Below are 17,505 nucleotides of genomic sequence, written 5' to 3'. Positions count from 1 at the left end.
AATGTGGGGAGCCCGCTTGGAAGGAAGCTCAGAAGGGATTTTTGAAATAACGGTATGAGAGGACCAGAGAAAATGGGATCTCTTCCAAGAGTTAAAATTTAGAACAAGAGCAAGCAGCTAAGTATAAAAGATCATAACCATCACTCATTAATTTATCTTTCTTAATTTCTTTTCCATAATATTAAAGCATTAATTAGAAATCAGTAATCAGCAATGATTTTTAGATGTATTCTCCAGGACGTGCCATGGAAACTCAGGAAATCTGATCAGGAATTACTATCTTACCTTCAGCTGCAATTCCTTGTATCTTTTAGACATCCTAATAAGTAACTTGTCATCATTTATCATAGCAGGTTTTTCTTTGTAGTACTGCACCATGGCTTGTGCTGCTTCACTGTAAGCCATTTCCAGAAAGGCCTAGCACAAATGGGGAGAGCTTTAAAATCTACTACATAATTAAAAATACAAAGTATAAGAGAGAAAAGGCAGCACAATAATTTTTGTTTGGATTCGTCTCACGCAAAATGTCTTGTTAGTACAGAACTGGGTAGTTTTCCAGCCCTGGAGCTGAAATAATAACACTCAGTCCATTGCTCAGCCTCCTTTTAACTGCAAATAATGGTTTCAACCCAGCTATTAAAGCCAATATGCAACTTTAGAAGCCAGTTTAGTTAAAAACTAAATGACTGGAATCTAATCTTTCTTGATACATGAAAACATCCCCTTTTCTTCGCTTGCTCACTGGTGCTTCTACATCATGGTGAGCTGCTGACAGGATGCAGAACTGCAGTCCTGCAGCATGTACTGCTCCTGAGACTGCCAGCTGCATCTTGCAGAATTGTAAGGGAACCAGATAAAAGTAGAACATCAGAGTCTGAGCAGCCAGAACAAAGACAAATAAGAGTTTAAAAAACCTGAACGACATTAACTAGCACTTTTATTTACACAAAAATGCATTTGATGTGACTACAATTTAAATGGTCAAGGAATATACTCACAGCTGTGCAATGATGGCATTCTGAAACATTACAGTCTCAAACATTGCCCACTGGCGTGGATTCTACATCCATCTGTACTGTCTGCTGCAGCTATGTGAGAGAAGATTTTCTAGTCTTCCCAGCCTACCATCACTGGTAGACTTAAACTACTTAAACTAGAATTGAAGAAAGAGTTCTGCTACAGTCTGGTACAGACTGAAAGGGAGCGAGGTATCAGTGCCCCCTGTAAGGGCACAGACTTCTTTTGCGTGCCAGATCACCCAGTGCAGCCATGGCCTGGGGGCTCTGCCACCAGCCTGTGACTGGAATGACACCATTGCGGGATCTGCCTCTGCTGTAACAACAGGTCAGCAAATAGTGTAGGACAGCCGAACCAGGGTAGAGTCATTCTTCAATGCCCGGTTCAGCTTCACGAGTATGGGTAAGAAAGCAATAAAAACCTCCCAAACAGGACATGAGAAGTCTGGAAGTAACCCTAACAAATGGCTGAGAGAAGGTGGCCAGGTTATTAACTTTTTAAAAAATTATTATTATTTTTAAATACAGTTTTAGAACACTTCATTGAAATTTCTGTTTTTTTAACAAGAACTATGAGGCAGTGGTCATGTTTATGCCATCATCTCATTCTGCAAACACCAATTGTTTTTTTACTTTAGAGCAGGCTCCATATATGTTTATGTTTCTGTTGCAAAAAAAGAGATTTTCCCCAAAGACTCTGTCTTCATGTCAATATGTCTTTATGCCAATAGATATCAATGCTGGTGACCCCAAAAGCACAGTACCTGATTAGTGGATTTCATGAGGATATAGTTGGTGACCTTCCCAAATGGGAGGCCCAGGTTAATGACATCATTCTCTGTGCAGCTTCCCTCGGGGAGGTTGCAGATGTGAACAACTCGACCCAGTGTAGATTTCCTCTGGGGAAACTGGGGAAAAAAACAACTCAAAACGATGTTTTTACCTTAGATATTCCATCCACTAGATAAGACCTTACATTTCTGCAAAAAAATAAATGTTCTATTCTGTGTAACTGTTATTAAGGACAAATATTCTTCTTTAAAAACTTGTACTTTGACATTCTGGTTTAGAAATACAAATGGGAAGGGAAATTTTTAACTGTAGTGCAGCTTGCAATGGAGTCTCCATCCCTGGGCATTACAAAGTCCAAAGAGGATTTCTGGAAGAGATGTCTTGTTCAAACAGGATTAATGATATTGCTGCAAAAGCTAACTTGCCACTTCAAACCTTATGGACGCCAGGGCTTCAGCTCCCCTGAGGAGTCTGGATTCTGCAGGCATGTCACAGCAGAGGGCTGGGCTGCCATGGGCACAGGCCACTGCACTGTCCCCAGCATCAGCAAGAGTTCGGAGGCCCCTCTGTGTTTGGAGATGGAGGTCTCAGCCCCTCCTGATGAGATCTCTGTGGGACCGGTACGTCAGCACAACCCCTACGGCTCCTCTGCCAAGCCAGCCAGCCTTCCTCATCCCATCTGCATCTGTCTGTCCCGCTGGGGGCTCTGTGCCTTCCCCGCACATGAAAGCACCATGCACTATTGCTGAGGAAAAGGCCCTTAGCAGACAATTTGCAAGCAACGCAGAAAAAAAATTAGTATTTTCAAGTATTCCGTAAGTGCCCATTTATGTGGTGCTGGTGGTGCCTGAAAATTGAAACTGATGCTCACTGAAGTCCCTGCTGAATTTGTGGACGTTAGAAATCAGTTTAGGTGACTACAGAGGTGTTCAGGATAGCAGGGGCTGAATTTAAATCCTCCTTCTGCCCTGGTGGAACAGACTGGGCTGGGGGTAAAGTGACCCCATTTAACTTGTGAGAGGACACACAGCTGTACCTCAGGTTGGAAGACCTACTACTTTCCCCTCTCATTGCAACAACACACAGTAGGAGGGACTTTACCCCTGGGGGCATAGTGACCGCTGGACACGCAGAGAGGCAGAGCTCCCAAATTGGGCTGGCACAGGCAAATGGCACCAGTGCGGTAATCGCTTCCCAAGGGTGGAAGTCTATTTTGGAGTGCTGGGGCAGCTCATCTCCCTGACATGGAAAGCAGGGTCTACACTCCTTGTGCAAAGAGGCATCAGGGTATACTCAGAGAGGAACATAATTTACCTCAGCTAATGACACACAAGACATTGCTCACACAGGATTAAGTCTTCCCAGACTACTTCCCTCTTTATGATCTCTGCTGTTAGGATTTTACTGAAGAAGTAACTCTACCTTCAGTTAAAATTGTGCCATTCAAAGAAAGATGCAAATCACATAATCTTGTGGGATCAAGTTCACCAGAGCCGTCGCAAATGTTTGGCTTGTCAGCAAGTTCACAAGTTATAGAGCTAATGTTATCTTATTTACACCTTCATCTACATCTTCCCTCCAGGCTTCACCACTTCACCATTTGTGTATTTTTGCTGCAGCAAGACCCTGTATTATGCAGTGCTCTGCTATTTAGCTTGCACCTTACAGAGCCTGCCCAGGTGCATAAGCTAAGTCAAAGAAGTGCCAAAATCCAGAAGATATTTTCTCTAGCAGAAAAAGAACAAAGACCTGATCCTGAAAAAGATGAAGCAATTCAACTCCATTTGAATAGACAAGGAAGTGATGGCTGCACGCATCTGCCAAGGCAGCATGTAGCGCACAACAGAAGAATACAACTACAGCTAGCAGAGGAAAAGGAAACTTTCCTGACAGCAAATGCCGTCCCAGTGTAGGAACAGCCGGGTCACTTGGCACCTTCTGTTTGTTTTGTTAGATCTGTTAAGAGATGGTATGTTAAGAGTCTATGGGACTAGAAAGACTTAGCTGTTCGCTGTGTAGGCTCCAGAGCCTGTGTTTGGACACATGCTCAGCAGTACATTAAATCAAATGACTGTAAGATGTTACCACCTCCCCACAATTGGCAATGGCTTAAATTAAAATGCTACGCCATAAATCTGCTGTAATTCATGATTAAGAAGTGGTCACATACTCATACCAGAAGTCGATGGGCTGTACCAAGCAATAATCTTGTCAGCTGATTGAAGTTAAATTGGATCCATTCATTAAATAGAGCTGTAAATCACAGCCAGCAGAGGAACATCCACCTTCCACATCCACAGTCAGGAAGTTAGAGGAGCTGTTGTGTGTCAAGTGTTGAATGTAATTTTCAATAAGACTCTAAGTTAACTTTCTTTGCAACTGATGTCTACAGGGGTTTGATGTCTACAGGGGTTTACCAATGCAGCTGGGCAACTACTACAAAAATAATTTGATGCACAGTGAAACGCATCTCATACCATATTTGAAATGCACCTCATACCACCTCCTTGCCATATTATTTCACCAATCCAATTTGGTTATTTTTATTACAGCTTTTTTTTTCATTTTTTTTTGCTTCTTGAGTTTCAAATTCTTTATCCCTTTCTTGAGCTTCGCACAAATCTTTTCTAAAGATAATAAGAAACTGGCAGTTCCATCCCTCCAATGCTAATAGCTCTCCATGCCCGCGTGAAGACTTGTAGCGCTGTATTTGCCTTTTGAAGAGGGATAGAGTTATTTGCAGATGGATAGCACAGAGCAAGCTCTTCCAGAAATCTGAACACTTTGTTTATGATTACATGCAGGGTCAAGTATAATCTCCCACTGCTCAGTTAAATGGCAGCAGCTTAGCTGAAAGTGAATACTACCGCGCAAAGATGTAATAAATTAGAAGCCACCTGGGTTGCGGGGTGAATGACAGCTGGCAAACTCAATCTTAACACCTCTAATATAGCTCCCTGTCCACCCAATGAGCTTCTGAAGAAAATGAGGATTTACAGTGTCCAGGAAAATGAAAGTTATTGTTTCTTTTATCTCTCTTATTACTGCAGGTCATTCAGAAGGAGGACTTCTGCAGGCAGCTTAAATGATAAATAGTGACAGATTCTAAGGAGAAATGATACTGGCATTAGCAGTAATTTCATTTGTTGCGAGGTTGACAGACATGATGAAAAGGAACATTCCTCCGCACCCGCTGCTACTCCACCTCTGACCTTGGAGGCAGCCGTCATGAGTAGCTCTGCTCTTTGCTATCCTGCACACACAGTGTCTGTGACAGGCAGAAGCTAAAACCCCTTCAAATAACCTCTGTCACAGCAAAACCACACAGTAGAAAATTGGTTGGATTAAACAAATCTGTGTGACGTTTCTGTAAGCAATGCCTGATGCGAACTGGAGTGGCACAGGGACACAACTCAGCCTGGCTTTCCAGAGCGTCTGAGACTGCATCAGGATATATACACAAAAGCTAACAAGGTGAAAACTTGAACCCCTGGATTACTGCTGCTATTCCATGAACGCCCTAACACGAGTTCTTGATGCCTCCAGCTTTAATTGTAGCTTTCTGATATATGTTGAGCTTCATTTTAACCCTAACAACTTTGTATTTCCCTTACGTATATAATTTGCTTTATGTATATTATTTGCCTTTTTTTCCCTTGCTTTTCTTTTTTTTTTTTTTCATTTTAAAATCTTTCTGTTTTGTCAGTGTAAGAACCACTTTTAATGTTATCTTTTTTTTTTTCCTGACGTTTTTTGATCATTGGGCTAGGAATTCAAGCGCGCATTAGAGCAATATAACCGGGGACCTGTGTTGAATGCTGGGGTGGCTAATAAACCTAAACCATGGAAGGCTATACACCAAAGCAGACTTGCTGAAAGGCTACCAGTGGCACCAGATGATATAATTAGTACACTAAAATAAAATAAGAAAAAGCTAGTCCAGTACAATGAATTGATCTGGGACCCCGGGGTGAGGAACAATGAGCAAAGCTGCAGCCACCATTTTTGCCACTATTGCTACCTGGGAGAAGTACCCCAGCATGGGAGAGGCAGAGAGCAATTGCTACAAATACATAACTGGTGAGATGGCAGGCTGCTTGCTGGGATCGATACTCAGAGTAAGTAAAAACTAATCCAAATCTTCATCCCAAGCTGAAGCTGACCTTCCTGGGTTGAAAAGACTCAGAAAATGGGGGGGAAAAAATGCAATGAGGTACACACAAAACCATATACCACCCCCCCTCCCAAAAAAAAATCTCTCTAACAAGCAAACAACTTTTAGCACTGGGAAAAAAAAATACAATCAAGTTCTGATTTTGACAAAATCAAAAGCATAAAAGAGCTGCAAAGAAGTTGAAATAACAGACTGAATATTCAGATTATTGTCTAAAAGGAAGCCTTCACAGTTTTAATTCCAGTAAGTAGAAGTGGCTTCTACAAGAATCTCGACACAGATATCAATTTGTTTAGGTACTCACTCTTACCCCTGATGGAGGAGAAGAAAATGTAGGACCTGGCTGGCCAAAGGATCTTGCTGACGTAGTGATAAAAGATGAGCCGACATTTGGTGGATAATCTAAATAATGGATTACACACATTTCATGAAAATCTTGACTCATATTAATTGCATTAGTGTGCTCAGTAGGCAAGGCACCATTTACATAATAATTAATTTCATAGTCTCTACACCAAATTATACAGTTTCATTGTACTGTGAAAACAAGTCATTATCTGAAAGAAAAATAAATTTATACTTTGAAAGGCACAATACTGTCTTTTAGCCTTTCTGTGCACAACCTCTAAAAAGTTTTCCTGGGAAACTTGTGTCACTTTTCATTTAGAATGTCTACTATTCGCCAGAGACTGACTTCCCTTTCATTAAAAAAAAATGTTTTTAACTATTGCACATGCAACCATTCACCTTCGATACTAGATGGATTGAAAACTGATGCATTATTTGGTGATAAATGCAATGTTCCATCTGCTGAGCTTAACACACACCGGATACCCGTGCTGGAAAAGAAAGAAAAGAACTTTAGGAGCATGCATAATGTGCCATAAATATTAAAGCACATTTATCAGACAGTAAATCCTTGGTGTAAAGCCACTGAAGTAAGGGATGCTCTGTTAGAAATTCAGTTGGAAGAATGTCTCTAAAATAATACTTACTTATCTGAAAAAGCCATACATTTTTGGATGTGAAGACTTCCCTTAATGTGCTGATCCCAGTCCTATGTTGAAACAAAGAGATGATGAGCACAGGAAAAATCCTGAGAGAAATTTACAAGAGATTTGCTTCTCCATTCAGTTTACCTTATTCTAAAAACAATACTGAGATGGTGAAGATCAAACTGTGTGATGCTAGAGCCAAGCGCACCTTCATCCAATGCATTTACTGATTTATTATTTGTAGGTTAAATTATCAGTTACTTTACAAAAGGAGAGCTTCTCTGTATTAGTTTTTAAATCCAGTATATATCTATTAATTCCGTTACTTCACATTAGTTGAAGAGCTCATCCTGCAAGGTGCTGAGCACCCTCAACTCCTGCAATGCCACAACGAAGGTGCTCAGCACGTGGGGCAGCCAGGACAGCGCTTATTCATTTCAATAGATTCGCAAAATCTGTCAGAGTACATTTAGCTATTTACACTTCTACGATCCAAACGAGGCGATGTATTCAACACCAACAGATCAACCGAAACTCACCACAATGACATTTTTCCTGCCCTTTTAAAATGTTTAATGAAAAAAACAAATGCTCAGCATGCCCTAGACAGGGGCTACTTCAGACTGTAGCTGCAGTAACCACAGCAAACTCTTTTGCAAACAGCTTCTCAAAGAGTAAAAGGGAAACATGAAAGAGTAAATATATTTTAATATCTCAGATCCCCGGGGTGTGTAAGTGTCAGGTACTATTTCATTTGCTGGCCATCTTCCTTCCTATACACATGCTGTTCTATCATTTTTGTCAGGCTACCATCAGCACAAAAACAGATGCCTTTGCAGTTAAGTTGCCAGTCCTGTGGTGTGATGGAAAGGCCGCGAGGACTTGTTGAGCAGGGCTCACCAGGAGGCCAGAACAACGCCAGCCAGCGCCCACGTACAGCTGCGGGGCTCAGAGGCTTCTCCAGACCTGACCTATATAACGTGACCTAGCACACAGGCTCTCTGGGCAACCGGGAAGCTTCTTCTCGAGGGTGAGGTTGGATTTGGAGCTCCCTTGGCAGTATGAGTGGAGAAGTGCGAGTGTGGTCTGCACAACACATGCTGAGCAGCTTCTTGCTTCCAGGCCAAAGTCGCTGGGGACCCCGAGTCCTAAACTTTCCTTAGAGATACTAGGAGGAGGAAGAGATCTCAACGGAGGAATTATTAAAATAATTTTATCAAAATGTGCTGTTTTATTTAAGCAAGCTGCTTCCATGGGGCTGTTAGGGGGAAGCCTTTGGGATCAGAAACACAAAGAGAAAGGGAGAGGCAGATGAAACCGCAGACGTGTGGTTACAACATCAGCTTGAGAAGCAGGGGATTGGCTTCAAGCTCCTCCTCCCCTCGCTTTGGGCCCATGAGATGAGCCGTGACCCCAGCCCGGACCTCACGTTTCTCACGCCAGCGCCGTAATCTCACCGCCTTTCACAGCGAGATGTGAAACAAAACCAGACCTTGAAACCCCAGTAATTGCCGTGAAACAGTTGTACGACACCCTAAGCGAAACTATGGCCCATTGTTTCTGCTTCTCCCAGGGCACCTCCGTAGCGATGGACGCTGGTGGCAAGGGGTGGCAGGAGCCGGCGGCCAGATCAGTCACCAAGCAGCCCGTTCGAGGGTCCGAACCGTGCCCCGGCAGCACCTTAAAACCACTCACCTTCAGATCGAAGATCTTCTTGTCGCACAGGGCGCAGACATGGGGGAAGTGGAGGGGGGCTGCACCGCGGAGGTCACCGAGCTGGTGCGGCAGCAGGGAGCGGGCAGGCAGGTCAGGCGCGCCGCTGCTCCGCTCTTCCTTCTGCCTCATGCGAGAGCTGCCGAAGCTCTGCTTGCTGTGGTTGAGGCGGCCGAAGGCGGGGGGGGCGGCCGTGCTGAACTTTGTGTCAGGTGTCGGCTCCTCGGGGTTGTAGAGCTCGTTTCTTATTTCATACTGCTGCTGACTCGCTGATGGCCACAGGCTGTCGCCGGGCACGAGGTCAGGCTTGTTTTGGCTGGGGAAATTAGGGATATTTTCCCACTGGTTGCTTGTACCGCTGCCATGCAAGACGGGGCCGGGATCTCCTTTCGGATGGGAGCCCGCGTGTGGGTCGCTGGGGAAGGCCCGTGACGCCCCATGAGGGGCTGCTGCCCCGTAGGCCTCCTTGGGAAAGGCAGCCACCGCCTCATGCTGCAGCTGGCTGGGGGCCCCAAAGGGACCCTCGTAGCGTGGCCCTGCCGCCGAGGAGGCCGCATGGGCCCCGCCAGTGAGGAAGCCATGCTGGCTGGGCTGGTCCCCCTCTGAGGCGTAGGCCTGAGGGGCAGCAGCGGTGGCGTTTTGCTTGTTGTACTCGTAAAAGCCCCCCGCGGCGGCAGAGGTGGAGGCACCCGCCTTGTTGAGACCCACCACCACGGGTTGCTGGCCGGAGGTGGGAGCCATGACACCTCCGAAGGGACTCATGACAATAGCATTGGGGGTCTGTGCCTGGACGGGTCCCAGGCCACCCCCCGGCGTGGCTAAGGCCGGGCTCTGGGTGGGAAAGGCAATGCCGCCGGAGGGGAACCTCGTGCCGGCGATGCCAGGCCCCTGCGGCGGCCCTGCGGCATGGCCCTGCGGGGCGTTCATCACGGTGGGGTGCCTCAGCTGGTTGAAGAGAGGCTGAGACATGGCCACTTTGGAGAGCACCTGGTTGAGGACAGTGGCGGCGGCCGGGTTGTTGGTGACAGCGGTCTGAGCCAACTTCAGCCTGTGGAGCGTGAGCTGCGCCTGGAGCTGCGCCAGCTGCAGGCTCGCCGGCGAGGGGAGCAGGGGGCTTGGGGCGCCGACGGAGAACGGGCTCTTCTCCAGGAGCTTGGCAGCACTGCAAAGGACCAGGATTTGGGTTAGCCAAATTCGCCTGACGTCTACCTGCACTCACCTCCCACTAAAGCCTGGCATGGGATCTGCAGCTGCTTCTGGAGATAGAGCTTATCTAAACCCAGGGAAAGCAAGGTGGCGATTGACAATGCAGCCATAACCCTTCATCTTCCCTCTAACTGCTGCTGCTGCATCCCTTTCAATCAAAAATTTAGTGGGGAGACAACTACACCAAAGATCTTTAAAACCCCCATTGCATCCCTCACCAAACCTCTCAATCAGGCCTTCAGCTCATTTTAAGTACCCATAGGACTTGCCTCTAATGCAGACCAGGAACAGAGACAACACAAGCCCTCCCACGCCATCCCCAAATCTACTTTTTTTTCCCCTCTTCTCTGCACTTATGCAACCTTCTGCCTCCCTGCTGAGACATCACTGATTATGTGATGCTACCATTACTCCCTTTTCCCACAGAACAGGGGGATGTGAAGAAAAGGACATCAAATGGGATTGTAAAGCCAGACCTGTAAGTACTTTGCACATAGCACAGGTGGCTGCATAAAGCAAGATGAAATACACCACATGTACTTATTTTAATTGTTTACAGTTCTCATTTAATTAATCTGCATGGCAGCCTGTTCTGTAACAAAGTATATAGTTTCCCTGTTGTGTAGATGCAAATATAGAGGAGGGAAAAAAGCAAATGATTTGCCAGAAGCTGGAGCAACTATGAAAAAACCATCCTGAAGAGTTTTCCCAGTTCAGCTGGAATGTAAGGCAGAATTTCTGCAGTGCCAGCTGGTAAAAATCAAGGCTTTTATACTTTCTAGAAATTAAGAGGTGCATTGAGTGTTCTCCTTAAAGTCTCATACACGGGATGAATAAATGGTGACTAAATTGCCTGCTTGAATTCCAGAGCTGGGAAAATACGAGATGATATTTTCAGGCATATGGGGGTTCCTGGCTTTGGGAAGCACCTTTGGGACATCTCACGAGTCCACAGCACCACCAACAACCCTTCCTCCCCTCACCCCATCAAACCCTGCAAACATAAAAGAGGAAAAAATTAATCAAAATGGGTAAAAAGCAAGAGAAATATTATAATGGAAAATATTACACAGCACTAGCTTCCAGGCAGCTGCACCCACCCTGCTTTTACTGCCCCCCCTCCCTGCACCCTTCCAGGATGCCTTCTGCATCATCTGTGGCAGAGCCAGCCTGGTCTGCATGTACATACACGGTCCCACAGCCATGCTCCCTCCGTATGTCATGCTGCCTGCACTTGGATACCATCAGCCATTTTCATGCTCCTACCAGAAAAAAGTTACCCATCACTTTTTCCACTCCCAGGAGCCTCTGCTCATGGACGGCACAGCTACTCAGCACGTTACAAATGGCTGTTCATTCTGAAAATGACAGCAGAGAGCACTGGAATAACAGGGATGTGGTCCAAAGCTCAATTAATTCATATTGTAAAAATGTATTGAGTTTCAATTTAGGCCTTTCAAAGCAGCAGGAGCTATGCATCAACCGCCACGCAACACTCACTGTTAATAATTGGCCAATTTGCTAAACTGCATGGATGAAGTTGTAGTTAATGATAAATGTCTTGTCAGCATGCTACATTTGAAAACCACAAATTAGGAAAACATCTGCTTAAATCCAAAGTATGACTAAGAGAAAATGAATGGGTTTCATATTTAACGTTTAACTTCCACTAGCAACTGCAAGGAACATCTGTCTCCCAAAATACAAAACGCCGTTTGGATAAGTGCGTCATTATGTAATGACGAGACCCTGCCAGCACAAGCTGACACCAGCACGCTTCAGAGCTGAGGTGCCTTTTGTTTTCCCGTGTGGTTTCCATCGCTTACTCTCTGACTTGAACTTACAGTGCAGTTTGCTGTAAATTTGATTACGGATGAGAGTCAGGGCGCAAGTACGGTCAAAACAACACGGCAGCTCTCAGAAATCTCAGCCCGCGTGATGTTGAGGGCCCACAAAAGCTACCGAGAAGCCCTGTGGGGTGCGAGGGGCTCAGCGAGCAGAGGATCCCACACTGGCATGCACATTGTCATCACCGCCGGGGGACATGGCACAACCCTGTGCCCAGGCTGTATTGTGCTACCAGCATTTGGAGCATCCTGGCTTATGATGTGCTGTGTGGGACTTGCCACAGTCCTGACAATTGTTTCATTTTATAGCTGGTTATACCTTTTGTATGCTAAGTAAGCTCTTTCAATAAGTTTTATAGAGCACACAAATAAGAACTGCCTGGTGGTCTTAAAAGAAAAAGAAAAGCCAGACGCCAGCATATGATGTTCTCAGGCTCAGGAGCTGCAGATGACTCCTGTTCCCAGCAATCTAATTCCACCGTGCTGCAAGCCTACGCAGCAGCGTGCACATCCCGACAGCTGCAGCCGCTTCCCAACTCTGGCAGCTACCTGCTGGACACGGGCTCCCTCCCTCCAGTGAAACCATCTCACTTGACACTGCCACAAGCCCCGAAGCTCCCTCATCCTCCTCATACTTTTACCAACTTTGGGGCACTGCTGTAAGTCTCTAAGAAATCCCTCAGCACACAAGTAGTGCCCTGCCAGAGCACCCTTCCGCTGGGCATGCCCAGGGCACTTGCTGCCCCCCAGCCCTGCAATCGTTTCTGGGCTCTGCATCTGGGCATGGGGAAGGCAAGGGCAGGAGCGCCCTGCATACCTGCATGGTGGGCTGCCTCCGGCCAGCTCAGGCCAACACCTTTCAGGCCCTTCAGTGGAACAGGGCAGCACTCTGCTCCCTGTGCCTCCCAGCTTCATCTCTGAACTGCAAGACAGCAGTGGGGAGAACTGGGGAGCTGCAGGGAGCCACCTTACCTGCAGAAAAATGAGTGCCATAAGGAGAAGCTGCAGCCCCAAGCCACTTGTGGAGGGACAGAATTAGTGAGGAGGGTCGCTCCTATGCACCAATAGGTCTGGGAATGGCCACAGCTTCAAAATCCATCTGTCTGTTATGAATTTCCAGATTTCAGGGTGTTTCGGGTTGCATGCTTTATCCTCTCACGGCAGCAACAGAATATTTTATCATTTAATCAAGCCAAAGAAGGAAGGGCATGTTCATGGGTCAGTGGGAAAAGCAGATAGGCAGATGGGAGGTTGGGAGAAGAGCTGCGTATAAAGCACCTTTTAGAGTGACACACAAATTTGAGGATTTCTGTTCTGTTATGAAATACAGGACATAAGAGACACACGGGACCAGCATGCACAGCTTTGAAAATTTCTTTCCCTCTTTCTGTTCTACAATCATAATATTTACATACTTGATAACATAATTTTGCAAACAATCCCGCTACAGATTTACTAAACTATTGGAAACTGCAAACACGAAGTGAAGATAGCACTCAGCTAAGGCACTTTGTGGGGGCTGTTCACCACTCGTACACACGCACCTCCCAGCCCAGCTCGTCCTCAGGTTACCAAAACGCAGCCCCCGCCTGCTCGCGGCGGGTCTCTGCCGCAAGATGATTCAAAGCAGCTGAATGAAGCTCTCACCCTCCATTGAGCGCCCAGGGAATTAGCCTGCGTCAGCCCACGTTAGCTCTATCCAGCGCAAAATGCTCGCGATTATAAGGTCAGCGATGTAAAAAGTAAACAGAAGTTGTCCTCTTCATTTATTTATTTAACATTAGTTGTACAGCTGGGCTACACCAGCAGCCTCTTTGCACAACTAGGAAAGCTAGAAGTGGTCTGTCTTTACTAAGATGTGGACAGGCAGGAGCACTGCCATACAGTTTCCACAAAGCAAGCCATAAACCAGGCAAGTCTTCACATAGCTCTGAAAGATAACAGTTGAAGATGTGCATCAACTATTGCAATAGTCACAATGAGATTGCAAACGCTGGCGAGGCTACGTTGCTATAAATCAATTCAGCCCATCTGCTACCCCTGTAATCCTTATTATGCTTTTAGCATCCAAGAACACACAGTGTCGGAGGTAAAGTATCTAGATGGCTGGATTATTTGAGTAATCCTGTCTACAAGAGTGATGAAAAGGCTGAACAGAAAACATGTCTATTAGAACAGACCGACAACCTGGAGTTTGATTTTCAAAGGACAAAATCAAGGACTTTAAAGTGCTACCCAGCACCTTTAAAAATTAAGAAATAGATTAAAAAATCTGAACTAATACAGTTATGATCTTAGCTGCAACTATTTATTTAGGAAGTATTTATACTCACAAATTTGAAATGCTGCATAGGGTGTGAATTTGAATACTTAAAAGAAAAGACTAATTCATAGCAGTGCAGAATTTGTTTTCTTGCATTTTCCATGAATCTTGCACATCTTCTAAGATTTTTGTGTTCCCTCCCCATGACACATTTGCCTTTATATATAATTACATCCACCTGTCAAAATCTTTGAAAGATAATTTTTTAATATTTTTTGGTCCAAAATGTGCACTTTTTTCCAAGTTGTCTGTATTTTTGTGTTGATTTCAGAATTAAAATGGCCAAGGATATGAAGATACTCAGGTATCCCAGATGTATGACTACTTTGCATTAGCACAGTATTACATGTGAGACTGTATTTGCAATAGCATGCTGGGGTTTCATCCATTAAAGCTGTTTCTGAATCAATTTTTCTAACAGTTAGCAAAATTTATATTTTTAATTCAGGACCCTTGAACACATCGAAGAGAACCATTTTGTAATTATCCAAGCACAAAATCAATTATATTCTGTTATGCAGAAGTGTGAACATCCCTTCCCTGTAATGTATCATTTATTCAAAACACGTGGGGCTGCCTCCTCTAAAGTCATACCAAACAATTGCCGCTGTACTAACAGAGCAAGTGAAAAAACCTTTAAAATAAACAAATCAATTGTTATATAGATTAAGTTGGTAAGATATTCGGGGTAGTCTTCAAATAAAAATGCACCATTTGACTACACTTCAGTGAGATTACATGTTTGTATGTGAGGACAGAATTTGGCCTCTTGAATTCAAGGGAACTTCAAAGCCATATTTCAAACACTGGTAGAAGTAAAGACAAAGTTCAGCAATCTCAACAACATATATTAATTATTATAATAATTAATTATTATAATGATATTTTATATTATATGCTGGTTTGCTGATCCCATTAAGGATACAGGTTTCATGTTCATTTTGCATGTTGAATAAACCCAGCACTTAGTCAATAAAGACTGGTGCATTGGTTAAAAAATGGACACAGGAACTTTTTCCTATACTCTAGACTGCATCTGGCTGATCCTAAATGACTGTTTACTTTCTCTTCAGCTCTACAAGAACTATTTTCTTTGGGTTTTAATAAAATGACTTTCTCAGTCAGAAAAGCTTGGAAAGTCTGCTGAAAGGAGAAAAACCCTCCACCCTTATAATTTAAGCTCTGAAATCGTCTGCTGCCGAACTTTTTTTTTGCTGAGTTCTGGGTAGAATGATAAAAAGAAAAAAAAAGAGATTGTGTTTCACAGTAAGTTCAGCTAATGATGGGGAGCACTAAAAACCTTAAGCTACTTTAATACGTTTATAAGCTGCAAGTAAAACCCCTCTTATCCCAAATAACGATTTCTAAAGCCCTTCATTATACTATTGAGGGAGTAAAATAAAACATCAGCCAATGTATACATGTGCTTTGCCAAGTCAGTTTTGCATATGTTTGGCAATGGTAAACTCTTGTGATCTGGACAATCATCCAACCTAACAGTGAGCTGGAAGATGAAATGTAAAATGTTATCACAGAGCTGGTAAACTTGAGGGTTACAAAGCCGACAGGAGTTAAGTGCCTGCCTCCTACCAAGAGTCCCTTTTGCTCATTTGAAACTTGCAGCCAAAATGTTCTCTGCCTTTGTTTATACGCAGAGAAGTCAGGTAATTTCCACTGGGAAAAGGACAAGATGAAGAGGCAAACACAGCAGATGTATCTTGGATAAAGGTTGTGATCACAGAAATAAAATTGGAAGTGATCTTAGAAGGATGGTTAGACCATCACCTGAGGTGGGATCAAGCTGAACTCAACCACTCTTGACATATTTGTTTAATCTGCTCTTAGGAACCTTCTTTGGTGGAGATTTCACGACCTCCAGGGACAATTAATTGCTCAACACCCCTTAGTCTTACAAAGCTCCTCTTAAAGCCTATGGTAGCTCCCTGCTGACAGCATGAACCTGTCTCCCCGTGCACACTGAGAAGGGCTTCTCTTACCTTCCTGCAGTTGCTATCAGATCTTCTCTACAACCATCCCAGCTCCTTCCTCTGCACATTTTGTGTGTCGCTTTTGTTCGTAATGCCCAGTATGATTGCTTTTCTTCATAACAGCACAGCACCATGGTCCCCTGTTACATCCAGCCCCCTTCATGAAGAGCTATTGCCCAGAGATGTTCGTTGGGAGGGATCTCTGGAGCTCAGCAGGTCTGACTTCCCACACAGGAAAGGCTAGCTCAGTCCCTTCTTCTTTTGACTGTCCAATGGATTTCTTGTATCACCATTTCATATTGCCCTCATCAATACTGCCTCCAGGTTATGTTAGATCCAGTTTGTCAGGATTACCCTGGATTCCCGTGCTGCCTCCAGAGCACTTGTAAATCCTCTCCTCTTGGCGCTAGCTGCAGATTTAATGGATGCTTTGTTCACCCAAGCCATCAATGAAAAGTGTCAAACAGACTAAAGACTGTTCCCATGAAGGGAACCATGATGCACCTTTCCATTTTGTCTCCAAACACTGGTAATTCAAGGACATCTTATCCACCTTGCAGCTTTGCTTTGCGTGTTGAAGGGACCATGCTCTTCACTCCCTGACAGTCACTTCTGCTAAAAAAAAAGCAACTGTCCTATTTGCAGTTGCAAAAATAAAAGGGTGGATCATCTCTGGTGAGACTGATTTCTTATTAGCAGCTCCTGCTCTATAGTTCTGGGAGAGTTGTTTTGGATTGTTGTTTAAAATCACCTATATGTTCTGGTTTCTTTACAGCAACATTTGCTTCTATTTGATTTAGCCACTTTCAAAAGCTGAATTCAGTACCATAGACAACAATCCGCACTTAAAGTGCAAGAACAACAAAACCAGGTACCCCTGAAGGCTGCACTGGCCTTCACGCTTCCTCCCCTGTTATTCAGTATACATCTTACCCTGGAAATATGTTTCTTATATTGCATGGAACTCCAGATTGTATACTGGGCTTATTTCTGCTTTCCCTCATGCAACACATCTCTTCGTAAATATTTAATTAGGTGAAGTTCAACTCCTTCAAGTAAGGGACGTAGTCTAGTGAATGTACCACCTAAAACCAAGGTCATAGGCAACGATTTTCCAAAGTTGGGAAAGTTATCATTTTGGTTCGTGACATTTAAATGTTGCTTGGTTTTGATGATGTGCCACAGTATGTCAAGGATGTCCCTGAGGATTAGTGTGCACACAGCAACACTAGTCTACATTTTAAATTTCAACAGGCAGCCATACAAATTCCTATACTGCACCCATCTATTGCAACTGCTTCCCAAGGAAATGTAATTATTTACTGGAATTAAAGAGATGTATTTAAAAACTGTATTTTAAATGTATGCTAAAAACTGTCAGAAATAGCTATAGCATCAGATCAGAGCCCTCCGTAACATGTTGCAAAAATCTAAACTAGCAGAGAAATCAT

The 17,505-nt window shown here is 44.3% G+C and overlaps 1 protein-coding gene across 6 annotated transcripts in view; it reads right to left on the bottom strand.

Annotated features, from left to right (window-relative positions):
• RBM20 (RNA binding motif protein 20) overlaps nucleotides 1-17,505 on the bottom strand; it is a 107,487-nt gene that overhangs the window by 18,771 nt on the left and 71,211 nt on the right. For all 6 annotated transcript variants that reach the window (XR_011047949.1, XM_068398086.1, XM_068398084.1 and 3 more), the window contains exons 2-7: nucleotides 8,673-9,852; nucleotides 6,978-7,039; nucleotides 6,730-6,821; nucleotides 6,293-6,384; nucleotides 1,781-1,924; nucleotides 286-417 (exon numbers count right to left, since the gene is read on the bottom strand). Coding sequence is in view for 5 of the 6 variants with exons in the window: in XM_068398086.1 (XP_068254187.1) it covers nucleotides 286-417; nucleotides 1,781-1,924; nucleotides 6,293-6,384; nucleotides 6,730-6,821; nucleotides 6,978-7,039; nucleotides 8,673-9,852 (1,702 nt within the window). In the remaining variant the exon portion in view is untranslated. The remainder of the gene's footprint in view (nucleotides 1-285; nucleotides 418-1,780; nucleotides 1,925-6,292; nucleotides 6,385-6,729; nucleotides 6,822-6,977; nucleotides 7,040-8,672; nucleotides 9,853-17,505) is intronic.

The sequence above is a fragment of the Nyctibius grandis genome, chromosome 4, assembly GCF_013368605.1.
Source record: "Nyctibius grandis isolate bNycGra1 chromosome 4, bNycGra1.pri, whole genome shotgun sequence".
Lineage (NCBI taxonomy): Eukaryota > Metazoa > Chordata > Aves > Nyctibiiformes > Nyctibiidae > Nyctibius > Nyctibius grandis.
Note: the sequence above shows the minus strand (reverse complement) of the source record. Positions and strands in the feature narration are given on the sequence as shown.